General features: G+C 49.1%; 1 protein-coding gene across 2 annotated transcripts in view; it reads right to left on the bottom strand.

The window, feature by feature from the left end:
* Positions 1–5,872: 5,872 nt before the first annotated feature.
* Positions 5,873–27,731, bottom strand: part of LOC146172857 (uncharacterized) — a 100,619-nt gene continuing 78,760 nt past the window's right edge. Inside the window, exons 1-3 of one of the 2 annotated variants that reach the window (XM_084584098.1) lie at positions 17,144–17,336; positions 8,364–9,377; positions 5,873–7,762 (exon numbers count right to left, since the gene is read on the bottom strand). In XM_084584098.1, coding sequence (XP_084440224.1) covers positions 7,700–7,762; positions 8,364–9,377; positions 17,144–17,146 — 1,080 coding nt within the window. In that variant the 5' untranslated portion in view covers positions 17,147–17,336 and the 3' untranslated portion in view covers positions 5,873–7,699. Of the gene's footprint in view, positions 7,763–8,363; positions 9,378–17,143; positions 17,337–27,731 lie in introns of those variants that run through there. The other variant, XM_084584097.1, reaches the window with a different exon arrangement.

Here is a 27,731-nt window from a genome sequence, read left to right as displayed (position 1 = left end):
TTTTGCTGCTCTTGCTGACATATAAATGACTAAATTCACGCAACAAAACTGGGGCGACGGCTCGATGAGTTCATTTGTTTACAATCGTCACATCAAGCGCATTGACGTGACACTGCTTCGTTCCAGTCTGGCAGGAGATTTAGGGCACGAGTAACGCAGATATGTTCATTTGAGAGCGGATCACAGGCGCATACAGCAGTGCAGCGCAGCGGTACGTACCAGTGTGAATTTCCCATGCGGGAAAAGGTTAGCGCTGTCTCCTCTCTCGTCATGTCGCCGCTGCCGCCAGTGTCACCTTGTTCCGAAGCCGCCGCTGGTTCGAACAAGTACGGCTCAATATCATATTCCCCTGAGCAGCGTGATCGTTGCATGTTCAGCAGCATACATCCACAGAAAAGCACGTGCGTGCATGTACAATCGCTTGGACCGCCGCTACCACTGAATGGCACGCCGTCATTGACGTCACGGCGCGCTTGACCAATCACAGGCAAGAGCGCCACTTTCAAAACGCCCCACGGCGTTGGTGCACGTTTTTCTGATTAAAAAGTAGTTTGCGGTCACTTATGACTAAATTTAACGTCGTATTCGTGTTCAGGGGGTCGTAAACTGTATATCTGTATTCCGAACTCTTTCTTTTTAAAAAGTGATGCAGCTGCCCTATAAGGGTTGGTTTCACCTCCGTCGAAACGCAGCCACCGGCGGTCAGGATTGATCCGGGTACTCCGACACAGTACCCAGGCTATAGTGCTCTAGAAGATTGGGCCAATATTGTAGAGCACTATACCCAGGCATCTCACCCACTGCATCACCATAGCGGGGAAACTTTGAAGGAGCGTGTCCCGAGTTTGCCATCACGATTGCCGTGAACTCGAGTTACACGAAAATACGAAAGAGAAGCAACTCTCGCCAGGGAATACGTGTGGTTGAAGTGGAGTGGAGTCGAACTTAGCCAAAAAAATCCAGTCAAATCTCGAAATAGCTGAGCGAGCTTATATTGACATTCAAATTGACATGAAGTCACGCAACCAAAAGACGACGTGTTGAGATGTCGTAGCGAGAAAACGGTAATTAATGGTCAAGGTCGAACAAAAAGGAATGTATAAGTGCCAAATAACTGAGAGTATAATTAGGGCAAAAGAAGGCAAGGGGAAAAAGCAAAAGCATCAGTAATGATGGGAATGTGGTGACATCATCTCGGCGACGTTGCCATGGTGACCGCCATCGGCGCTGCCATGGCGTCACTAGCAACCGCGGACCACTATGGCGCGTGCAGCTCCTATTGCCAGCGGCATCAACTCGATGATAATGATGAACGATACAAAGGGCCCCTGCGAACTGTGTTGTATAATATTAAAGCACAAAAAATAAGATTACTCCAAAGAACTAGAAAATATATAATATTCACGCTTAGGAATGAATTAGTTTTCGTTCCTTGCATAATAAAAACGTGTCATATTTATAGTAATATTTTAACTTGTTTCTAACTGCCTCTCTTGGCCATTTAGTATCCGCTGCGTAGTTGCCTAAAGCTCAGATATGGCTCACTAGCTGAGACCAAAGCTTCTTTGTCTTAACCCCTGGGGAGCTAGCGCATTCACAAATTACGTGGTTGAGGGTCCCTCCCCACATTGCTTACATTTATCGTCCTGTCGCTCATCTTTCTAGACGTGATAGGCCCAGACCCGATGGAAGTAATTCCGTGCCCATAGACGCCGCCATGCGGTCGCTTCTTTATTGCTCAGACGCTTATCTGGTGGTGGCACCAACTTTCTGCTTTGTCTATAATTTTCGATTATTTCTGTGTAATTTAATAGGCGTTCGTCCATGTTCTGGCAATCAGGTGACTCCACGGTTGCCCGGAAGTAGAGATCTCGGGCTAACTCGTGTGCCGCCTCGTTACCAGGAAATTACTTTAATGCGCTAATTCAGTTTGTGTAGGACATTTGGCAGTCCTCACTGAACCCTGGCCAATCCCCCTTCGTGGGTATGAGCCAAATATCAAGGAAGAAGAAGAAGCTGACTTTTCTATTCAGCTGTTTTCCTTAGCTCGGCCTTAGTTTAAGCAGCCCGACATTGTTATCATTTGGCGCCACCATCCTTGGGCACAGTCACAGGTCTATTTTTACCGCCATGCAAAATTTTTTACTGCACTCAAATCGTTTTCCTTGCTAAATATTAAAACATCACTTGTCCTACAAATATAGTGTCAATCTCCCGTGAGTGTTACCACTTTTCATATTATATTTCACTTATTTCCCATTTTGTTTCGTTTCCTCTACCCCTCAAATTATTATTAATATATATATATATATATATATATATATATATATATTTCTTTTTATGCAAGTATATTAAAAAAAAAAATTCTTTGCTACCCAATTCTTGGCCGATCCCCCTCTGTGGGTATGTGCCATAAGTTATTTGGACAACAACAACAACTGTTTTCCGGTCAGGATTCTCACCGCTTCTGGTGCGATCCTGCCCTTTGCGTAACTGCAGACGGCTGTTTTGTTGTCACTAATTATGAATTTTGCTTCTGTTCCTACGCAAGCGAGCGCTAGCACAACTTCTTCAGCTGTTTCGAAGTTGCGGCTTCTGATAGTGGCTGCCGATACTGGGGCGCCTCGTCCGTCGACTACCGAGGCTACCGCTGCACCCGACTTCCCGCCCGCCGCATCAACGTATGCAACTGCCTTGTTTTTCAGTGGCTCGAAGCGCTTGAGTGCTTCTCTCTCTTTTGCCTCCTCTCCGCGTTGTATATAGGGTGCATATGTCGAGGAAGAGTGGATATGGTTAGCAAATCTCGGTATATCTGTAGGATGCTCGACCTTTTTGTATCCCTCTGTCTGTCTGCAAGCCTACCGTATTTAAAATGGCTTTTCTTGTAGTTGTCTGGCTTAGCCTATCGAGTTGCGATACTCTGACTGCCGCTGCTATTCCTTCCCGCGTATTGTGTACCCCATAGTATATCCGTGGATGTACTCATTGGTAGCCCCAGGGCCTTCTTTATGCATCGTCTAATGAATGCTTCTAATTTTCTTTTTTCATCTGCTCTAAGGTTTAAATAAGGCGTATAGTAGCTTATGCGGCTTATGACATGTGCCTGCATAATAAGTCTGATCAAGCTCCTTTTAAGCCTCGGCCCTTCAAAGTTATTCTCCTGAACATACCTAGGAATTGTATGAATCTACTGGTGACGTAATCACCAATGACGACATCATTGCCGAATCTGAAATCATGATCACGTCCGGTTATCAGTCATGACCGGATGTGACGTCATGATGACGTCACAATGTGACGGCTCTGGACGTCTCGAAACGTCTAACCATACTATTGGTTAGTGATAGTTAACCATTACGAACTTTCTGAGTACTAGTAATGTCTGGTTAGTGTTAGTTAAACACCCCTTAACTAGTGATGGTTAGTGATAGTGTTCATATGGACATCTGATTAACTATTTTAATATTAGTCGTAAATTACCATGAAATTATCTTGAAGATGCCTTAAATTATGTTCCGATTGCTATTAAGTATCGATTCAATTTTGATTGGCATGCATATGCTCATTTAAGGCTTGCACACGAAATGCGGACACATTTGCGAACAGTATGAGGCATTAAAGGCTTCCGCTTTAATAAAGTTCTTATGTTCCTTTTTCTTTATTTATGGGCCCATCGTTCGGTAAATTACTCTTCATCGTTTTATTTATTTCGGCTATGGCTGTCACTCGTGAGCCGATGGTCGATTGCGGGTACGCTGTTGCCATGTTGGCCCCTGAGGGATCCTCGACGCCGCGCCGGCTCGATAGCAAATCACGGAGTCTCCACTTACGTCATAGTGTGTGTCACTCTACAATGTACATGGCACATGTTTGCTTGCCACATGTGATGTGCTTCATAGAGTAAGTTTTGTTTTAATATGCATGCGGGCTTACCATTTGCTTATTTTTTAGAAAAAAGTACTCTGGAGCACGCTATGACGGTATGCTCTAATCATATAATGTAGTTGAGTGACATTTTGTCATGATTGCTTTCTTTAATACAACTGGAAAATAATCTCCCTTTATTGATTTGCATTTTACCGTTTCGACAGTAAGGAATAGGCGTGCGCGGCGCCGCCCTAGCTTCGTACCAAGATTTCCTGTCATCTTTCTCTTTCTTTCCCTATTCTCCCTTTATCCCCATCTGCACGTGTACGATAGTCTGGGCATCATCTAATTAACCTTCCTTCTATTCCGTCCTTCTGTTTCTTTCTCTTTCATCTTTGCGTTTCGCAAGAGGTTTTCGCACGTCAGCGCATGAAAATTTAACCGACTAGGTGTAAGGCCCAGCGTATGCCTTACACTTCGCGTGTATGTGGAAGACTGTTTCGTGTATGTGGAAGACTGTTTCCCTCCATCTTTCTTTGCGCTGCTTTCCGCGCTCTAAGCAACTCATGCCGACAGAATATGTTAGAAACTTAAGCAGACTTGGTGACCTTACGGCAGCTGGTCATAACGCGGCTTTTTGAAAAAGATGGGTAGCACAGCCAGCACTCAACAGTAAATGATACTTTGAGACTGCGAGCGTTGTCCTCAAACATAGACAACGCCGGCGCCTCTTCGTCAATGCTGGAGCTACTTTAGAAATCTGTCGATTCCTTCTTTTTACGACCAAGTCCTTAAACGTTTTAGTTCCTGCATTTAAAAGCCGCTGATAAGTGAACGTGAGAGGTCATCGGCGCTTATGAACAGCAATGCTACTTTTCGCTCCCATTTTGCACCACTGCGAATATTCCGTTGCCGTTCTTGCTCTTCAGCAGAAACTCGCGCCGCCTTTCCGTGCGTAGCTGACGCAGAATGTACGACCGCAAGTATGTCATGACACACTGATACCGCAACGCCACAACATACTTCACTCACCTCACTGCAACCAGAGACTTCCGAATCACGGAATGCACCGCAGCGTATCGGTTCCTGCAGGAGCATCGTCGTTTTTCATACTTGGCGTCGATATATAGCAGCAGACGACAGCGCGCTTTTTCTGTCACTATTTCTTTTTGTTCAGAATGCGTAACCCGATTCTGTGCTTGCGTAACCTGGCACCGTCCAACTGGACACGTCGTAATTTGAACAAAATGGCGAATTTTCGAGAATAGGGCTGCAGCTGTCGTTTCAACTTGCTGGTAGGTACATGGGAAATGTGAACGTCATAACCTTTGAATATGCGTGAAAGTGCTTCGCTCACCCCGGAAGCATACGGGCCGAGCGGTGGTTTTGGTTGTTAGCCAGGTCGAGAGGCGTGAGCGGAGCGCTCTTGGCTTTTCATTAGCTGCTGCGGACATCGATTGTTCTTTATGTCTTCCTTCACCTTGTCGATTTCCGAGAGGCGTTCTCGCTGGCTTGAGCATAGGGTGAAAGCACGATTAAATAGAGATTTGGCGACTGACCGCTTTTGTCCAATTGGAGGGTGTGTCCAAGGCCAGAGGGTGGGTTTCAACTAAATACGCTTGCCCGGCTGGTACTGAAATTAGAGTCGTTACATCGACTGCTCCGATAAACGGATGTGTTGTAGAAGTGCTTGCAGTAGGGCTAGTCGGTGCACTCTACACACTGGAACGGCGCACTGACAAGAAAAATTAAAGAGCACTGCATAATCTGAGCTGGTGTAATGCGAAAGCACGGATACTTCTGTTTGTTGCTTCACTTGTTTACCCATTTTAGTCTTTGGTACTTTCAAATTGCGCGCCAATCCCTTCCTATGCCCTTTTTCGGCTTTACTTCCGGTTGCTTGACATCACAATAACACTTCTTGTGCGTTTGATGTCCGAACTATACTTTGCCAAATAAGCAGAAGGTGTCTTGGCCACAAGGGACAGAATCACGGCACAAACTATGAAAAGTTTGTATCAAGTTTATTCAGAGTATAAACATTGGAGGGCGGAAAGAAATGTCGGCAAACACGATCCAAAACGTTCATTTTAAAAGGCTTCGAAAAAAAAAAAAGTTAGCCGCACGAAAAAACACCATTGTAGACAACGCTATAGTGCTGAGAAGTCACACGGCCAGACTGCTTGCAGCCTAGTTACAGCAAACGCGTGAAAGTACAAACGAGCTAAGAAATATACGCCAGGCGGCGCGTACGCACAAAACGGGCCAAAAACAACGGCCAAGTATAAAGATGTGAAGCTCCGCGCCAAAAAAGTTGTTTTGGGCATCTGTAAGCGACAAGGCATCTTTCAGCGAAAAGTACCCTGAAGCCAGAGGAACTGCTATCACGTGACATGTAAATGAGGCCGCGGCTTGGCAGAAAGAACCATCAGACGCTGATCTGTTGGCATAGTGCAACGGACTATTCTTCAGAGTAAAGGACAGCTAGAAACAAACTTCAGATCTCCGTAATCCTGACTATACAATGACGGACGTGTCCACTCCGGCATCTGAAAAAGCACCGACCGATGAACAAACACACTTGTATTCATGTTCCGCTCCAAGTTATCTGATCCTTTCGCATGCGACGTCTTCGAGATGATGCGCCAACAGACCTAGAGGGGTATGGTAGCACGGACTGCAAAATGCGGCTCTCTCAGGGGAACACAGTGGTGTTTAATGCCGTCTTGTGGACACAGCTGTGGAGCAGGAAGTCTAACGAAATAAAAAAGTTTGGCTAGAAACATCGTTGGCACGTAACTTGTGTCCATTCACTGACCAAGCCGATACTAATGCGAGAGCGAAAAGTTGAGTCGGCTGAACTGGCGCTTTTTGATCGAGAGCGGGCTACGAACTGATCCCCATAGGCAGCGCGGCAAGCACGCTGACGACCTAAAAAGAGGTGCATTTCGAAGCTCAGAGGTTAAATAAGAGGGCGAAAGAGCATTGCAAACAAGCCTGCTACGGAGAGGGCAGAGAAAACGTACGAAAGAAGAGCACATCTTCGCCATGGCACACAATTCGCGCTTAACTAATTAAACGCTCGCACTCGTTGGAAATAAACGCTACGAAAAAACGCGTGAAAGTCAGCCCATATGTGCCACAAGTGCTGGCAAGTGGTACCGCCGACAGGACAGGCTCATCATGACTGCAGCCCAGCTCTTCAAACGAAGGTTATGAAGCGGGGGACTCGGAAAGCACGCGATGGAAAGTTTCGTTTTCACTGAACATCAAGACACTCACGTTGCGGTGGAAAGGAGGATACTCGACAGGAAGTCGAGGACTGCTGAACAAAAGAAAAATTGTGTAGCCGGCAACGCAACTGTACAGTGATACGTAGGATGGTGCTCAGCCTCCCCTGCTCTACAATAAACACGCCAGGTAACGTCACGAGTCTTGCGCGTAGAATGGCACGATGTTGACGAACACGTTGCGCCGAGTCCCTCCAGGCTTCATCTCCTCCTCCTACCAGGTGTGCAGGGTCCGTGCGAGATCCTCTTCGAGCACTGGAACTACAGCGTGTCTTCTCGCCATCGACATGCGGCTCACGCTTGTCAAGTCCAACAACTGTTGTCGCCACCAGCGGGCACAGCGCGCACCAATTTCATCCGTCCCGTGATCCCCACCCCTACCTCCCACCCCTCGTCCCCACAAGTCTCAGATCCCCGTCCCCACAAGTCTCAGATCCCCGTCCCCTCCCTCCCCAGGAGCGTGATTACAGCAGCATGCGAGCCATACTGGCCGCCGGATCCACAGCTCTAGTTTCCGGGCGTGGGTGACAAGATTCCTGGCTTCACTCCTCCACCTTGGGAGCCTCGGCGCTCGGGCTCTCGGCTTTGGCATCGGTGGCGGGGACCTGAAACAGCGTAAAGGAGGGTCAAAGCAGACATGAGACAGAACAGAGGAACTGCGGGCTAGTGCATAAAGGCAGGCTGTTTCGTGGTGCTCCGACCAGAAACGCACCATCTTTTAAAACTCGTGTTCGCACTTTTAGATACTATTTGGGAATGCAGTAAGGACACGAATTTACAGCTGAGAAACAAACGGTCATCTGGTTACTTTCGGTGAAGACAGTAGTTCGAGTGATAGAACATGTCGAGATAAAATGGTTGAAGCACCTCAGTGAACGAGATGAGGTTCGTTTGACGCACAGCCTAACACCCTACTGTCCTCCTCTTCCTGGTCTGTCGTCTGCTATAGCGTTCTTTCTCTGACAATGAATAACCAACTCGCCCAGTAACATACCGTACTGGAGCCACAATTACATTTAGATGGCGCAAAGCATCCGACGAAAAGTATTCAGACTATGAAATAACTCAACCTAAGTATGACGCTAAAAAGTTATAGAAGAGCAGCGTACTGCATTCCAGAATCAATTTGACAGACCACTATGTATAAGACGTCCGTTAAGCTCTAACACCTGTCTACGCAGGAAGAGGGCAACCCAGAGTGCTTACAGCATTTCCCTCGGGCCTAGACTCGGCCGGGCTTGTCTGGACAACGGGCTCAGCGGCTGCCGTGGGTTCAGCTGGTGCCGGCTCAGCAGCCTCGGGCACCTTGTCCCCAGGCTTGGACTCGAGGGCTTCAGCCGACGGAGACTCGGCGGCGACCGCGTCCGTCGCGGGAGCAGTGGGTGTCTCTTCGGCGGCGGGCTGTTCCGTGACTGGCGGAAGCGACAGTTCGTCGGATTGTGCGGGCTTTGGCTCTTCGGCCTTGGGCTCTTCAGCCGGTTTGCTCTCTTCGGCGGCTGGTGTCGCCTGCTGCTCGGCAGCCTTTAGGGCCTCCTCGAGGACGACCTCCGTTGGCTGGGGCTCGAGGTAACCGGAGTCCTGAAGGGGAGACTCCACAGGAGTGGCGGCTGGTTCCGCAGGCTGCTCGGCTGGTGCCGCGGGAGTCGGTTCAGCGGGAGTGGGCTCTTCCTTGGCTGGGGCGGCAGGTTCGGGCTCGTGGACTTCGGCTGGCTTCGCTTCCTCGGTCGGCTTTGCTTCTTCCTGAGGCATCTCAGCCTTGGCCGGAGCAGGCTCTGGTTCTGGCTGCGTAGCCTCCTCTGAAGGCTTGGGCTCCTCCACGGGTTTAGGCTCCTCAGCGGGCTTAGGTTCCTCCGCGGGCTTAGGCTCCTCAGCGGGCTTAGGTTCCTCAGCGGGCTTAGGTTCCTCAGCGGGCTTAGGTTCCTCAGCGGGCTTAGGTTCCTCAGCGGGCTTAGGCTCCTCAGCGGGCTTGGCAGGTTCCTCGGCCGCGGGCTTGGCCTCCTCCACGGGCTTCTCCGGGGCAGGGGAAGGTTCCCCTGGTTTGGCCGCGGGCGCTACCTCAGCCGGTTTTTCAGCTACGGGCTCCGCGGTGCCGTTGGGCACGGCTGGCTTGGCTTCGGCGACCTTCTCTTCCTTAACCTCGGCAGTGCCGTTTGAGATAACCTCCTTAGTGACGGCCTCCACCTTCTCTGCGGGCTTCTCAACTTGAGGCACTTCGGTTTCCTGCGAGGAAGAAACAGAATGGTGAAAGATTAATGACATAGCCTTGACCCGTTTAAAGTTGGAGGGCACCTTCTAATAACTGCAGAAACTAGACCTTGCCACGCTTAGACCCCACGCCGATGTTCTGTCTATATTACGTCTTACACCCACGCGAAACAAGACATCGTGTACACCAGCCAACCTTTAATATAACAAGAAGGGAATACACGTAGCACATAAATGTGCCATTTTGTTCTCCAGCATGTAGCTTTACCAAAGCAGGAGAGAGGAGGACGAGATCCTATTATAAACATGTGTGTGGCCATTGGCAATGCTCCACATTCAAGTCAACGAGCACTCCCTGAGAAGTGACCGCACGCTACAACTAACTTGAGCCATGTGATTCGAACACTAGAGAATCTCCAGCGAAGTTCCTCAGTATCAACTGGACCGACAGGAACAACCGTGGGTGAAGGTCCAGCTCCCCCCCCCCCCCCCCCTCCACTTTTTTTTTATGCTTTGAACGGCCCAGCTAACCCCCCTGGGATGCTCATGATGTTTTGAGCCAGAAAGTATCGCGAGAGGGCGCTGCATATCAATGTGACCTTAATGTGACCAGCATGCGTATGTACGAAAAATAGGGCTCTTCGCAGACATTCTCCAATATACACATTGAGGGAGATGCCAACGACAATAAGGATCGAACTTGAGCACATCAAGAGGCCGATCATGTTGAGATGGACAAGTCAAAGTTCGGGGTTTATTATCTTGTGAGAAGCCACCACGCGGCGGCTGGATGTTGAGTGATGGATGAGACTATATTTTCCCCAAGCTTGCAGTTTTACGCGTACTAGGTGGAAAGACCGTGCTCGCTACTGGAGCACGGAAACCTTAAGGAAAGCAAAAAAAAAAGCACCAGCAGCCCATACGATTGCCAATCTGAAGTAACTCCAAGTGCACTTTGGAGACTGTGCAACAAAAGGAGTGCTGTAGCGTCTGAAACGTGGGAACGCCGACAGTAGACGCACAGAAATGCGCGCGAAAGAAATATGACCGCTGGTGTACACCTGTTCCAAGGCAACAAGGTAGTGACAGCGCAACAAAGATAAAAAAAAATAAAATAAACAAGATTCAGGCGAAGAGCTGTCAAGCTGCGAAGACAGCAAGGAGTAGAATCAAGGCCAAGTTAATTCCGCGAGTTAAACAGTGTACGATGGCGTTCCTAAATTTACCGCGAAGCGATCGACACGGCGTCAGCGCGTAGATAATGCGAGGACAACAGGCGCCATGCAGCAGCGCCAGCTCTTTATTTAGGTCCCTCTTCAGCTCGGAAGGACAATGACATTTCACCACCAACATAGCGAGGCCGACTGGATCAGCTGACCGCGGCTCCAAATTTAAAGCAAACCGGCCTCGGGCGGGTTTGCTCCCGGCACGTTCGGCGGCGCAATACGACCTGCGCAAGAAAAGAAAGTAAACTGCGGTGGGTTGACGACGTTGCGACAAGCAAGAAAACAAGGCAGATTAGCGGACACGAGGGGAGAGGAGGCAGGTCCCGTATGGAGAAGCGCGCGTGGGCAAAAAGCCACGTGCGCGAAGAAACACGGTCACGAGCTGCGTCGCGCCTGGAAGTGGTGCGCACCGGCGTCTGTCGAAAATGTTTACGACGACGCACGAGGAAGGTGAAACGGGGAGGAGGGGGTGGGGGGAGCTGGAAACACCTCTGCCATCGCCGGAGCGGCGGTAGGCGACGCGCGCATACCGGAGTGTCGGGCGCGGCGCCAGAACGCAGGCGATGACGTCACAGGAAGCCCCGGCGAGCCCCTGCCGTACTCCGACGAAGAGGTGGGCGCCCAAAGGCATGTCAGCTGTGGGCGCGGGGGGAGGAGAGGGAGACAGGGGCAGTGTGAGGCGTTGCGGCGACGAAGCGTTGGCGGGCATGGCAGAGAGTCATGCGGTGCCTGTTGTTTCGAGTTGGGAACATACGGTTCTAGAGCAGGAGGGTGGGGTTTCTTAATCGCGGAAGTATATAACGCAATACCTGGGTCATGTGTTGCTGCGGGTCCCATCGCACAGGTGCCAGATTAAGTATCAAGTGCTATGCTGAGACACGTACGCGTGCGTACGGCATAAAGTTGTGGACAATAGACGGACACATAATGGGGAGGGGAAACAGGGCGGGGGAGGGGTTGTAGAGAACGGGCAGAACCAGCGCCACGTTTATCAGAAACTGCGCCTTGTAACTTTGGTAGTAAGGATCGACTTTACACTGAACTGCGTGCACACTATGCGCAAAGAATGTCGACTGTAATCTGTTTACTTAGGACAATATCTGCGAACGGTTATAATCATATTTGATCCAATGACAACCAATGAACCAATGTGATGAAGTAAGACATGAAGATGGGTTAGTCGGTTCCAGATTAAGCAAATTCAAAACTGCGCATGTTCGTGTCTTTTCTCATCCCGTCTGCGCTCAGTTTTGTATTTGCCGAACTATAATGAAGATGTACCAAAGATGAGTCATCCGAGCGCGCACTGGGACAGTACGAGGTCGTGCAGAATTGGACACTAACGAAAGCGGCCTCCACGGAGGAGGCAAGACCGGGATTACATTGACGCGTGCGTGGTCCACAATTCAGACTGCGACCGACGTGCTATACAACACGGACTGCAGCCGAAACTCAAGGGGACTTGGCAGCACACGCATTCGGGAATGGCAGCGCATGAAGGCATATCGAAACGTGAGGAGCGCAAGAGCATTGATAGAGCAATGGAGCCCGAACGACGCGCTCAATACTAACGTTGCTCAATACTAGGTCAGCAAGGCGCGCCCGAGCGAACTGGAACGGCCGTAATGAGAAGTCAACACCGCACACCTCTGCACGTCACGGTGAAGTTACCGCTAGCTATTGGAATCTGGATAGGAAAGAAGGCACTGGAGTTCCACGACGAGAAAAAAAAAATATATATGTATGCAGAGCCGACGAGATTCCATGGCAGGGCGCGTAGGCTGCGAAGTGCGTATGACAGCTACGGGATTGCAGTAGCTTACCCCAAGCTTTACGGGAATGGAGCGTTTGCCTGAAATGCAGAGCAGCGTTAAGCGAACGAGGGAAGCGCATACGTAACACGTTACGCAACGATCATGTTGACGGACGGACCTAAATAGCAGCTGGCAGAGATGCCAGCTTGCTGTCCCAAGAGTCCGGGAAGTTGGGCGTAAGCAGCGAGTTATACATAGCGCAGATGAACGCCTTGACTGTGCACACCGGGATACTTAAGCGTTATTTCTGAGGAGCTTTGGATGGGATATCTAACGACGGCGCGTTAAAGTAAGGATCTGGCGCCAGTGTTGCCAAGACATTGATAGCATGACGACTGAACAGTTAATGCAGCGTGTCAAGACATGCCACGAGAAGCAAAAGAGCGGTAATAAAGCACAGGCAAAGCGGATGCGACATGGCGAAGCGATTATCAACGGTCTTCCCGGCGTCACAGCGGGCTGTACATCTTATGACGCATTCAGGGAACGCGAGCTTAACGCGTAGAGGGTAACCATGACTCCATATCATTACACCAGCACAACGATAGCTCGGAACAGCCGTATATACTGCGCATACTGAAAATGGTGGGACAAACCAGGGGGAAATGTCGCGTTTCATAAGGGAGACGGACTACTGTTGTGCGAGTACGTGCAGTGGCAACATGCGTGCTATTCCAGGCGAAGGTGATAAAGCAACGCACGGTGACCAGACGCAAGATTGTCCTAACGACCAGATGAACGTTGTCAAACTCGCAAGTCGGACTGCATAAGAGTTCGAAGCGTACAGAACTGCTCGAAATCGGGAAACTACGAAGCAGTAGCCCGGAGAATGCACGGCAGCCTGGCAGGCGGACCCGCCTAGAATAAACCGCTTCGAGGGGCGCAGACTTGGGGAGCGACGGCGGAGCACCCCGGAGCGGGAGACGACGCAGACCAGCCGCCACCCCCCTCGCTCCGCCGAAACGTCGTCCCCGAAAGACGACGCCCGCAAAGTTTTTCTTCTGACTAGTGCGTCTGCACGAGATGAGTGCACCAGCTCTGTCAAGGGCTCGGGGTCAAGGCGCCGGGCGAGGTCTATTTCGGGACGAAACGAAGCACGGACGGCAAGGGAAGGGGGGTCAGAGGAGGACATGTCATCGGCGCGTATAACGAGTCGCATGCGCGACTTTATTTCGCCTTCCTGCCCGCAGTCTGGGCGCATAATAAGAACGAGGAGACGCGGCCGGATTTCCCGGGAATCGGACGGAGAGCGGGAAGGGGGACAGCGGCAGAAACGTCGCGACCTTTTACGGTACAGCAGAGCTAGGGTTGATGCAGCCAATGATTTGAAGAGGCTGTTGACATTAGCTTGAGCGGCTAAGCGCTTATAGAGGACATGGACGGCCGGTACCGTAGAACTTCGTTGTGCCTTACAAACAACAAAAGCGACCTCGTGGTGTGCGATGTGTTTACGTCAGTGGTGCGCAGTTGCAGGTTCGACAACATGTCCGAGAATGGGACAAACAGCACGTGAGACTGATGTCGACACCACGACACCCAGCGGCGCTGTCGGCTTGCAGGAGAGATCGAGCACATGGTTAAAGCAGGGGCGCAACAACTGAAGTGCAGATGCTAAACTGGAATAAACGCAAAAAACGCTCTCAGGAAAAGTGATTCAATGAGAGATGCACTTAGAATAGAGACATTGCGTTCAGTATGCGCAGCCGGCATACATATTTAAAGATACGTCAATGGACGCGCAGCCGGGACAGAGCGAAAGATGAGGAAATCTGAACCGGTGGAAAGCCAACTGATTGTTTGCGTCGTGTCCAGGGGGTGCTTTAACGTGGCTACGAGTGGTCAACACGTCGACCAATGCGCCAGAAAGCAACGAATAAAAAAGCGACCGGTAAACGCCAATTCTGGGTTGAACGACTCAAGATCTTCGGTGTGAACCATCAGGATGCAGTGAGCGAGGAGAAGTGCAATGGATACGCACTGCCCTCTATGACAAGACAAAATCCCTGCAGGTTAGATGCAAAAGTGGACGTCAGCGTCCTGAAATGCAATGTCCTCTGAACGCGGTATGCCAGGCAGTGAGCTGAGGGCGGTGAGTCAAATCTGCTCACTGCCACCGCCCACATCCGCCATGTATCACAGCACGCGACCCCCTCGAACCGAAAGAAAAGGGAGGTACAGAACGATGTCTCCCAAGGAGGGGTGCCCGACTTCCTGGCGGCGGAACACTGACTGGTAGAAATGCAAGATAACGGTGCCTCTAGACAGCTGCGGAGACACGGTGCAATGGCATGCCGCTGTTGGTGCCCTTCGTGCTGGCGGCGCTTATAAATAGGCATGCAAACAACGCCAGGCTGTAAGCGTTGTTTCCTTTGCAGGGACGGAAGCAGAATAGAAGCGAGGAGGGGAGGAAGGTCTGCGACCGGCGCTGATTTGGCCATGAAGTGGGAAACTTCAGTTCTCTCGCGCCATGCCCTCGGTTTGAAATGGGGGGCAAGAGAATGTCTGCACAAATCAGCCGTTAGAAGCACAGGACGATGACAACGCTGGCGTGACTTCTCGCACGCAGCGGGTGGTGTTTGCTGTGTCGGAAGCTTGTCTCACTGCAGTAGCGTGCCTGTCATTACAGGACTGCAGAGTCTGGAAGGAGGGGGTAATACAGACATGACAGAACTTGAACTACCGCATCCGTCGTGGAAGCTATGTTAAATAGATCAACTCTCCCTATTCAAGCATGAATAGAATAAGAAAAAAAAAAAAAAAAAACGCTTTTCATAAGGAAAACACTGAGGCTTTATATTCGGAGCCATCCGATTATGGAGATTGATCGCAGTACCAAAGCGAAACGTGCTTAGCATCTTGAGCGGTGGGGTGCCCGGGGAATACGACCAAACAGGGGCAGAACAGAAACTACAGTTGTAAGGGTACGGTCGTCTCAGCGGGTATGGCAAAGAGGGCAGATGCCGTAAAAACTGCACTACACCGTGCCTAGGGCGCGCTCGTCACCGAAACTGAAGACGTTCCAGCGCTGGCATGAGACCCACTGGAAGAAAAACTTAGCGCCCCACGGGGACGGCATCAATCGAGCGGTGGAGAGAAAGCATGTCGGCCCAGCTTCGAAAACGAGCCCTTTCACCCAACGCGTCTGTGTGAATTGTACTAGGCAAGCATCTCTCCCTCAACTCGACACAAAGCGATGTCGCTTGTCACGTCGACTTCGCCGGCGAGTGACATGCGGCGACGAAGCGTGGAGCGCCGCCGGATGTGTCGTGTCGCCCGGTGTGTTTAAAAAGCGTTTGTTGACAACTTTTCAAGAGCTGCATCTGTGTGGCCTCTATGAGGCGGTCAAGGCCGCAAAAAAAAAAAAAAAAGTAAAGAGATGACAGTCGTCGAATGTCAGCGCTGAACTGTGACGTCTACTACACGAGTGATGCTAGCGCTGGAACGATTGGGACGTGCGACGACGAACGAGCAGGAATGTGGCTTGAGGCAGCGATGACAATTTGCTATTTGCGCAACAGTTTTCGAAAAAAGTACAAATGATGCTACACTTGCAAGAGCAAACAGCTGAAAAAAAAAATAAGCACTGGTACCGAGAAAGCCGCTAACAAAATCCGAGCAAGCCTTTGACAGTGTTCATGCAAGCGTCACGGACGATACCCGAGCTTTGGGAGTATCATGGTTAGGTATTCCAGTGGTATATCGGCCGGCATGCGCTGTTGTTACTATCATCAGGACAAGCTAATCACTCACAAGATTGAGCCCATAGCGCCTGTGTTGAATTAACCTGCGAGGCTCCCAAAAGATACTCGGAGCAGTGCACTTGAAAGGTAGCTACGCAAGTTCATAAGGCGTCACCGAGAAACGAACGATAGCGGGCACACAACCAGTGCAGATAGCGACTATCTGGCACGACGCGTTGCAATGCAATCCGTTGACAGAGCGGCGCAAGGAAACGTGTACAAATCATACAGCCAATGACGGAAGTATAACAGTAGTGAATGACCCGCGTCGTCAATACCAGCGAGTGACGCGTTAAGCCCAGGGCGAAACATTTAGGCGAAAGAGTAGACCGAGGAATGGGTTCGAATAATAATAATAATAAAAAAAAAGTAAAGCGATGGAGACGTGGAGGGGGAAGGGACGAGGTCGATTGCCTGGCACACTGAAAAGCTTTGTGTAGATATGGAGTGGGCGTGGCAGTTGACCAATACCACCAGCAAAGAACACTAAAAATCGAGTAATTATATATATATATATATATATATATATATATATATATATATATATATATATATATATATATATATATATATATATATATATATATATATATAACTGCTACCGTAAGGAACCGCCTTGACCCAGAGAACGTGTCGAGCTGATACGAATTATAGAAAGTGAATTGCAGTATTGGAACAGCCAACCTTTTTTCTTACAATAATTACCCCCTTAAATTTTTTTTGTTTTTACATATTCTATTATGCCTTGAGGCAATAAACAAACAAACAAAAAAAAAAAAAAACACCGTGAGGGTTGAAAGGCAGCGTTTCGCTGGTAAGGATCGCGCCTGAAAGTATAAAGCAAGCGACATATAAAAAAAGAACCATTATAGCTACAGAAACCCAGTGCCACACACGTATAAAGCGCTCCACAAACCGTGGCCATTACGATAAACACCTCCACTAATTAAGCTATCAGTGAAGCAGGAAATAAACAAAAGAAAACGTTAAAGAGTACGCACCATTGTCTTGCCGAGCGACGAAGTCTGCGCGCAGTTCACAAAGAAAAGTTAAGCGAAGCTTAAGCGGCGATGCTTATGGCCTCAAAGACGTCGACGAGTTCAACGAACAACGGATTGGCAGTCGCCGCAGTAGGCCCCAGAGGAAGTGCACAAACGCGAACACAGATGCGAGCACTGCGTGGGACTGACGAACGGTCCCGCGCCGACCCCCGTTTTAAGACTCGGGAGGCGCTGCCGGGGGTGAGAGAGAGAAAGGGGACGCCGCCGAGCCAATGGGACGGGGGGAAATGGCGTGAAGTCATCATCACCCTTTCCCTCTCGCCTTAAACCAGAGAAGTATGCAGTGGGTGGAGGGGTGAAAAACAAACCACCAACAATAGAGACAACGCAGCAGGTATGGGGTCATTATCACGAGGTATTTGACTCTTTGCCCCCCCCCCCCCCCCCCCCCCTTTTTTTTTTCTGCTAGCTTTATACCTGGCCCATTCTTTCGACGTAATATCAAAAACATTAAATCGGAATTTTTGCGACCTCAACGTCACACAATCACCGGTCACTACAGACAATGCGGATAAGAAGACACTGCATGCCCCAAAAATGCGAACTTTACGAGTCGCTGGCGTAAGCGACAACCTCTGCGCTGCAATCGACCCTTATGGGGGAAGCCACAGTTCTCGGAGTAACGATCTTCAGACTGCACCGGTGCAACGTTTGCCACTAGAATGTGAATTATGATCCGACTGTTAACATTGTATCACCTCGTGACGGATTGTTAATTGTTTACGAGCAAGAAACGTCGCACGTCCAAAGACTGTGCATCAGCTGCCGCCGAGCGCTGCTAGGTCCCAGGTTCTGTACTCCTTCACAGCGGTCTTTGCCATGTACGTGGAGCACCCAAACATATCAGCACTGCAGTTCTATGAAGAAAGTCAGAAGGTTGAATTCAAACTCAAGCCCACGACTATGCTGTCCTTGGAATGCATTCTAGAATGCGAAATGTTACAAATTTTCACCTAAGCACGAGGTTATCTTCAAACTTCTTCCAAAAAAGTTTTCACCACCACCACCACTTGCATCGCTCCCACCGAATGCAGGGTGTGGTCCCGTACGTGGTTCTGTAATCTGTAATCTTTAAAACCGAAAAAAAAAAAAAAAAACGAAATGTTAGAGCTGGCATACATTTATACGTTTGCTTTCTCTAACTAATTCGCTTTTATGTTATTACTGGATATCTTTCTTTTGCATGTTTGCTAGAAAATTTAGATATATTTTTAATCAAAACGCGACACCTGCATTTTGCTACGCTGTTTTGACCTTTTTTTTTTTCCTTGCAATTGCTTTGACCCAATTCTTTCAACTGGGGTATATGCTTAGTGACTGACGAAGGAGTGCCGTTGACTGGAGATCAACCTTTGCATTACAGCGGACGCAATATGGTTGGTGACAATAACGACGCTGTTGGGCTACAAGTGTGCAACGTCCGCCAATTCTGTGCTGAGACCATGGGAGGAAGCGACGTAGGTGGTCCATTGACGGACTGTGGCGCGAATCGTGCAGCTTGTCTAAGCCTCCGATAGAAAGAAACCCTCCGATAGGGGGGGGGGGGGGGGGGGGAAGAAAAAAGATCTGAATATAATTAAGGCGTCAGCGATCAATGGAACAGCTCCGACGGCGCGTAAGCCCCGACTTACAGCCAGACAGCACATTCATTAATCGCGGCGAGACCTCGTTCGGACGATCCAACGGCATCAGTGGCAGATAAGGAGAGAAATCCCGTTTGCGCCGGTAAAAACCAACCATACTGCACCTTCGGCTTCCCTGCGCCATACTCTCAGCCGAAGGTTCGCGGCACTGAAGCGGAATTTAAAAAAATATATATATTAGCAATTTTAATACCGGGCTTACAAAGCGCGCATGCTTACTGTAGCGGTTACCTACGTGCTTCTTTAATCCACAGTACTTACTACAAAAAAAAAAAAAAAAAAAAAAGGCAGCGGTCTAATAAATACGTCTCAGAAGATCGGTGCCTTACGTGCTTCTTTAATCCACAGTACTTAATACAAAAAAAAAAAAAGTAGCGGTCAAATAAATACGTATCAGAAGCTCGGTGCCGTTTTCGTGGATGTTATTTAGCAGCGCCACGGGAGATTCAAATATGATGACACCAAAGCGACGTAAGTAATATGCTAGGCTATGCCATATTAGGCTACACATTTGCAATCTGCTCATAAAGACGCTGCTCATTGCAATTTTTCAATCATCATAACACACTTCTCGGTCCTATATACTCTACATACACACCTCGAATGTTCGGCAAGGAAAGAGGTCGGCGGATAGATAACACGCGAGCATGCACGCTAAAGTCGATTGAAACAAGCTCAGTATTGGCCGCGTTCCAGTTCTGCATTGCCAGCGTACTGCCGATCTGTTGCGAAGTGCTGGAGAACCAACATACGGTAGCAGGGAGTGGGGAGCTGTTTCTGTCAACGCCCTGAAGTGACACTGTGTTATGACTGAAATAACACTTCAACCCGTCGTCTTGTCATGACACGAACGGCCCGTTTCTAACGAAATTAATGTGCCGACATTATCGGTTCGTTTGGTTACTGGGGTTTAACTTCCCAAAGCGACTAAGGCTATAAAAGACGCATTAGTGGAGGACTCTGGAAATTTCGACAACCTGGTGTCCTTTAAGTGCACTGACATCGCGCACCACACGGGCACCTTGCTTTTAGCCTTCATCGAAAAGGGGCCATCGCGGCCAGGATTGTGCCAGCATTATGCAGGCTGTGGGACAATCTCAAAAGTATAGTTTTGGCCGATTAAGCTTAAGGAGTTTCGAACATGCCTTGGCGAAGCTCCAAAAGATGGGAGTAAATGAGCTGCTCTTACGTGGCAAATATACATATGCCACCTTGCTCGCACGGCCGTTAACGGCGATACATATTCTTTTTGGAAGAGCATCTCCGCTATGGCTTAAATTTTCAGTTATTTTCAGTTCTGCCTCACCACAGCGCCGTCTACATGAAACGCACTTCATACAGCAAAATTGCAACCGCAAACATGCGCCCACTCAACTATAGCACCCCTCCGTACGTTTAATTCGCTGAACAAGGCAACAAAGAGGCGGACAACAGCAGTGGCCCCAGCAAGGCTGTTCTCAGCTGATTCGAAGACAAAGGGGAAACAAACAGGAAGGCACCCGCTGCTGCAGGGGAAGTCAATGTATGGTGTGACGTCACACCCATATCGCCCATTCCGCGCCGCCCCGTGCGCGCCTATTACGTCACCCCGCCCGAAGCGAAGCTAGCCAGCCGAATCGACGGGGCTTCCGCTGTAGTCATGAGTGAGCTCCCGACGGCCCACCCGCATATGCTAGTCGAGGGAGGGTTTTTTTTTTTTTTCCCTTTCCGTCTCAAAGCTCACTGTCCGCTCCCACCGCTGTTTCCGAAACGCCACATTAGCCGCCTCACCCTAAATTTTGTCGCTGGAGGTCCGAGTTGGATAACAGCTCGGCAGATTAACCAGAGTTGGCAAATGAACATTGGCCTCGCCCTCCGTAGCTCTAAGACGTGCAATCAAGCCAGCAAGTCTTACTTCCTTAAGTGTTGTGAACTAACCTTGTCGGATGAGGTAGTGTTGGATGGTGTAAATTTCTGAGCCGGGTAGAGTTCTGGGCAGGGTATATTTCTGAACAGGGTAAAGCTCTAAACGGGGTAGATCTCTAAACTGGGTAGATCTCTAAACTGGGTAGATCTCTAAACGGGGTAAAGCTCTAAACGGGGTAGGCTTCTAAACGGGGTAGGCTTCTAAACGGGGTAGGCTTCTAAACGGGGTAGGCTTCTAAACGGGGTAGGCTTCTAAACGGGGTAGGCTTCTAAACGGAGTAGGCTTCTAAACGGAGTAGGCTTCTAAACGGAGTAGGCTTCTAAACGGAGTAGGCTTCTAAACGGAGTAGGCTTCTAAACGGAGTAGGCTTCTAAACGGGGTAGGCTTCTAAACGGGTAGACTTCTAAACGATATAGAGTTCTGGGCAGGGTTGAGTTCTGTCCCCTCAAGCGCTGAGCTACGCCATAAGGAATTAAGCGTGACGCTCGGAGAAGAAATATAGGGTGAAAAATTCAGGGACAAATTGTCTAGTCAGTCGCGTCTCCTCCACTTATGACTGCAGCCTGTACTCACCCCTCCTTAGTCTTGGCACGCAAGAAATGCGCAAATCCACGCAAGTAAAAACTAATGCCCAACTTTGCTCACACGTTCGCCACTTTTACTGCCCCGCCTGAAGCTACACTCGCAAGTTCAAGCACGCTCCCAAGCATGCGGTGTCTCCTGACGGCTCACCAAACGGGGGATGCGACAACGGTCAGGCTTTCGACGAGTGCCCATACTCGCCAAAAGCCTGTGCCATAGACACACCAACCTACTATATTTTTTACGCGCCAAGAAATACCATGTCAGTTCATCAACAATCCCGAGCCGCACTTCTGATGTAAACCGAAGTGGGGCGTGGCGCTACGTCCCCGTGTCCTATGAGTTGACCAGTGTCCTTCCCTAACGTTCTTTTACCTCTCGTCCTTTAACATCTCCCTTGGCTCGTTGTACTGATCTAGCTACCACACAAAAGAACGGAACCAGATGAAACGAATATGCGTTTATTATTATTATTATTTGTCCTTCTCGTTTTAAATGGCAATGTCCCAACCGACACAAGAACAAGGGACAGGGAGGACACGCTTCAACCACAGTGTCCTGGGCGTTCTTAGCAAAGTCGCCTTTTCTGTTTCAGTTCGGAGGTCATATAGACATAGCCCTTCGACGCAGCAGAGCCTTTCCACAGTAGCAAGGCACGGTTTACACCAGCGAAAGAGACGGGTAGCGTTCATCCGGGACCCACGGACGGCGTGACAAAGCGAGTGGTGCAGTGAGCGCCAGTGCACTAACGTCAAGTGCTGCATCAAGCTACTCTACCAGCTAGAGCCGACCAAGGAGGGAGGGGGGGGGGGGGGAGCCATGTGGCGCATTCGGAAAGGACCGCCGCCCACGACAGACGCGCCGGTCCACGCCGCTACGCATGCCCGGTCCAAAGAGGGCGAAGACCGCCCAATTATAGCCTCCACACCGCAGACCGTCTGTGGTACAGCAGGACCCGGCACCGTTGGGAGGAAGGGCGGAAATGGGGGAGAGGTTCAAGAGCACGCGTCGGTGTCTTCTTTACGCGTTGCACGCGCCTCGCGACGACTGCCGTGCGCGAGCCCTGTCCAGGAGCCGATTATAAAAAGACCACGTTGCCCACACCAGACAGGCGCGGAAAAGGACGCCAAAGACAAAAGATATCCGCGCTGCTGTTCGTCTTCCCTGCTTGCAGTGCGGCGCGGCTGTGCGTTTGGATACGACCCCTGCTATAACGCCTGATGACATGACGTTCAGGCTCGGTCAAAAGTGTTACGGCCACAAATTCGGTTTTCGACCGCGCGGCTGAGTGGAGGTAAACCTCAAATTGCGAAGTATCGTAGGGGAGAACCGATTAGCTGTTAAACCTCAGACGCGCTCCCCCCTCTCTCTGTAACCTCCCCTCCCGCTCTTCAGTACAGCAAATTACATTGGGTCGCGTCCTATAGAGCAACACTTGCCCACTTGTCCAGCTGTAAAGTTCTGTAAGGTGATCAGAAAACCCTTGTCCTTATTTGTAAAGCCCTTTAATCGTTGGGGGGAGCCGCAAGGAATTTTTTCTATGCAAGTGAAGAGAGCCATGCAACTTGGTTGCTTACGAATATATATATATATATATATATATATATATATATATATATATATATATATATATATATATATATATATAATGAAGGAAAGAAGCCAACAGTCGGCGAGGCCAAGGAAAGCGTTGGGAATGGTACTTTGTCCTTTTTTTTAATGTTTACTTGTATAATCACAAAAATTAGTAATGTAATCTGTTTAGGGGAAAGATAACTAGGCACAAAGTAGAAGAAAAAACAACGTGCCGATGGTGGGATCCGAACCCACGACCTCCGAATAACGCGTCCGGTGCTCAAGGGAGTAGACACTTCTTAGAGACACACTCCCTTCTACTTTTAATAACGGAAGCGAACGGAAACTACTTCGTAATATATACACACACACACAACGGTACATTTACCACCTACAGGTAAATCCAGCCAAAAAACAACTTGCACGAGAGCACTTCAAGCCGAAGTTCTGATTTTAGACATATAGAGACAATGATGGAAAACTAAGCGGGATGGTACTTGCGGGATAATTGGTTCATATGCCAATCGCTTTTTTATGTGCTTTCTTATGGGCCGTTAACTGCGTCCTGTGTTCGATCTTTGCTTGTTTTGTTTTTTCTTTTGCCAATTTTTTTCGTCATTATGGACAGCAACTTGACATGTGGTCTTCTAAACATTTATCTGTAAACCTCACTTGATAGCATCCCTTATGCATACTAGCTTTTTTCTTGCGCTGTTTTCCTTAAATAATGACGGAAAAATTACGCACTATCAATGTGCCAACCAATAGAGGCATACGCGGTACGACAAGCTCTGATGCAAATCCAAAAGTCCCCGCCTTAATGTCACCGCCAAATGCCTTTCTGAGGCTCATCAAGGCGGCCATCCGCGGATTGAAATTTTCTGCGTTTACTGTAGCATGTGTATTAATAGCCTGCGAAGTTGGATTTAAGGTGAGAAAATCCTCGATTGTTGAACTTAGTTCCTTGTCCATCAACTGACAGCCCAACGACGCGTAGTCAGTTACAAGCCGAGCACCACGAGAAAAAAACAACTGGGTGACTCACTGCTGACGCTTGCTGATCGAAGCAGACACTCCATCTCAGATAGCAACCAGACAAAAGGAAGACTAGATAACCTCGTCCACTACTGCCTACGTCGTACAGCATTTAGACCCTTGTCCTCCGAAGAATGCGCCCCCCAGTAAAAAAAAAAGAAAAAAAAAGAAAAAAAAAATATATATGTGCAACTGGACAAAGATAAAACAATTAAGACACCACCACCTTGCAGGGAATCGCATTTTTTTTTCTCTCGCGAAAAATGGTGCGACTGCATGCTGCCACGCATTTTTCTGCGAGCTTTTTTACGCTAAAAAAATTCGACAGTGTTGCGGTTTCAGCGCAGCGATTTCAAGCGGTTTTTCACGGAGGAGATATACATTTTTTTTAGAGAGAGAAAGAGAGAGAGAGAGAGAGCACTGACACGTTCATGCCTAAAATCATTGTACCACAATTAACTTTTACCAGCACATATTTTTCAGACTTTTTGGCGAGTACTAGCATGGCACAACGAACGGGCGCGTTTACACTTCGCCCCCGTCAAAATATCGCTCGGTCGCCGCAGCCGAGCTTCGATATCGCGACCTTGGACTCCGCAGCCAAACTCGATGGCCACTGAATCACTGAAGCTGGTGGGGCACCTTGGTGCAATTCTAGGATAAAATGTTGGGTTATTTGGATAACATTAATTTTGAGGAAGTGATGCGGCACCACATGAGAGACAAGAAACAAGCGTTTATAACAAAGGCATGCGCGGGCGCTTCCACCGTGTCGTCCATCATCCAGCAGCCGCCTTTCTCGTGCATCGTCTTCAAAGGAAATAGAGGACATCACAGACCCCGGAGAAACTATCAGGCGAGGCACTACTCAGGAGATCTGGGCGTGATAACGCCGCCTCCTAATCGGACAGCCCTTGTAGAATCTTGAGCAAAGTAGAGTTCTGGGCTAGTTGGTAAGACATGATTAATGGGAGGCTTAGCGAGGAACAGACGAGGACAAGAAAGGCACACAGCACGAGCGAAAAAAAAAATAAATAAGTGTAGAATCAGTTTTTTCGACGACATGGAAGGGAGGAAGGCGGGGGAAAGTGGAAAGAGGTGCCGTAGTGGATGACTCCGGAGCAAATTCGACCACCTGGGCATCTTTAACGCGCTCTGATATTGCACAGCACAGGTTAAATGATGTAATTACTCTCTCGAAAGAGCGTTGCTTCAGCATAGCTGCGTAGATATTCCGCGACCAAAGAACAAACACACAGCGGGACGACGCACGATGTCTGAATCCCCTTTATGATTATGTGGCGACTTGAGCGAGATGATGGCATTACAGGCAACGAAGAGACCGGGTGCGTCGCGCACTTCATCCCGCTATGAAATCCCAGATACGCGGGAGCGGCGAGTCGACTCAGCACGACACACCATTCCGAAACAGATAAAGCCTCGGAGGTATGCACACGCGAGCGTCCGCGAGCACAAACAGAATGGGGGAAAGAGGGGTTTTTGTGTGCGTGAGAACCGTGTTCAAACGCGGCAGCCACAAAGACTCCCTTCACGGCTGTGTGGCATGGGGGCATGTCAATTTAGCGCACCCAGCGAGAACACTCTGCTGCGAGGCACCTACTGTGGCAACATCTCTGCCGGCTTTCCGCAGATACTAGGAAGGAGCTCGCGAATCCCGTTCACGCCCTTGCCAAAGACGAAAACAAGGCAAGAGGCCTGGAACGAACACGCCACTACGACTGCTCCTGGTGCTTGTCCTGCGGTAATGTCATGGTTACTGCCACGTATGTCGGCCCAAAAAGCGACACAAAATTAAAAACAAAATCTTGCAAGAATCAATTATACTGTGGCTTCCTTTTATCTAGTCCTGTGTCTTCGTGTTCGCGCTGTTTAAATTAATAATGGATATATACCAGCTCGCCCAAGAAAGTATCTTGGTAATCCTGCAAGAATAAATTATTTAATTTAAACAGCGCGAACAAGAAGACACAGGATATATACCAGCTCGCCTAAGAAACTATCTTGGTAATCCTGCAAGAATCAATTAGTTATTTAAACAGCGCGAACAAGAAGACACAGGACTAGATAAAAGGAAGCCACAGTACAAGCGCTTGTACTGTGGCTTCCTTTTATCTAGTCCCGTGTCTTCTTGTTCGCGCTGTTTAAATTAATAATGGACATATACCAACTCGCCCAACAAAGTATCTTGGTAATCCTGCAAGAAGCCTTAAAAGCTGTTTGAGCGGGAAATACTTCGAAGTCCATCTCTCCATCTTCTCCCGTTTACCCTATCTTATATCACCTTGTGGGAATGGTTTAATTTATACTTTCCCAATAAGAACGGCCATCTAGCACCGGTTAAATTCGCGCATTGAGGAAATATCGTTGGTGTCGGGTAAATATTAAGCTAAACAGCCGGCCTTCAAGAGGTGTTACTGCGACCACGACTAGAGAGAAATGCAGCAAGGGTGCGTACTTGTACGGATTCCGCAAACGACGTGCGGTTTCATGCGCCAAAAGCTCCGCATAGGATACGACCGATACGACGAGAGAGGATTTGGTAAAAGGGACAAGATTAGGTTCGACTATACACGATGTTAATTAATGTACACTACCATCGCGCAACACACGGGCCTCGTTTAAGTCTCGCCTTTAACGACATGCAGTCGCCGCGTCCGGGATTAAATCCAGCTACCTCGGAATCGGCCGACGAACGCCATGTCGGTATTGCGACGGGTTACAAGCAGAGCTGCGCGTTAATTGACTCTAGGTAGCTGCAAACGTTTTTTATTGCTACTACGAAGACGTTGACATGCAATAAGAAGACTCCCTAATAGTGTGACGTAAACGTCTGGCATTCCCAGTTACTGCATCGAATTTCTCGCCTACATGAACAGTGCGAGCGAACACAACATTCCGAAAAAGCAGCCTTGACGCCTGCAATACGTTTGGACGCACACAGGCCGTCAACAAACAGCTGCGAACGAACAAGTTACGGGACAGTGAGGCATCCAAGGGAGTGAGACGTCCGAGGGAGAGAGTAATAGTAATAAACTTAATTTTAGAATCACTAAGCGTCCAACAGATAAAGGAGAAAAAACGACTTCAATTGGGTTTTTCACAGCGACTCTAGAGAGGTTCCCATTACACTGACCGCACGGCAGCGTGACTGCAAACAAAAAGGGCTCGCTCGAAACGAACCAGCCTTGGGGCGGGTGGACTCTTCAAACCTGTGTGTTTACGTTATCGCCTACCTGGGCCGCTCGACAGAACGAACGTGATCGGCCATGTAGGCGCGGCGAAGAGGGTTGTTTGCGAATGCGAGACTCGTTTAATTGGCCATTGTGAAAGTGGGTTGGTGTACGGGCTCCGCGCATATATACGTACACTGGCTCACAAGTCACGCGCCTCTGGAGCAATGAATAGCGACGCGCCTTCGTCTTTGCTAAACATGATAGGACACTAAGATCCGCAGACGGTGAAGCGCAGCTGGCATGGATAGCGTTCCGATCGATAGTCGGGTATTAGCAGAGTTAATTGCGTTTTTACCGGAAAAATGGCAAAGAACGTCTGTTCGATCTAATTTGCGCTCTTTGTCTCTTAAAAGCGATAATAACCACGCATACGAATTAATGAGGATACCCCTTGACTGTCGTATTACAGTAACAGCTCGAAAATGGGTAAAATTGGACAAAGTGAAATGTTTAGTCCCGGCGACGAACGGTTACTCCGCCATGGTCGACTAAGGCTTGTGTTCCTGTGCTGTTGTTCTACGAGGTGCATTTAA

Source organism: Amblyomma maculatum, chromosome 11, assembly GCF_055883805.1.
Source record: "Amblyomma maculatum isolate TAMU_Amacu chromosome 11, ASM5588380v1, whole genome shotgun sequence".
In the NCBI taxonomy this organism is placed as follows: Eukaryota; Metazoa; Arthropoda; class Arachnida; order Ixodida; family Ixodidae; genus Amblyomma; species Amblyomma maculatum.
This window is presented reverse-complemented; position numbering and strand designations above follow the sequence as displayed.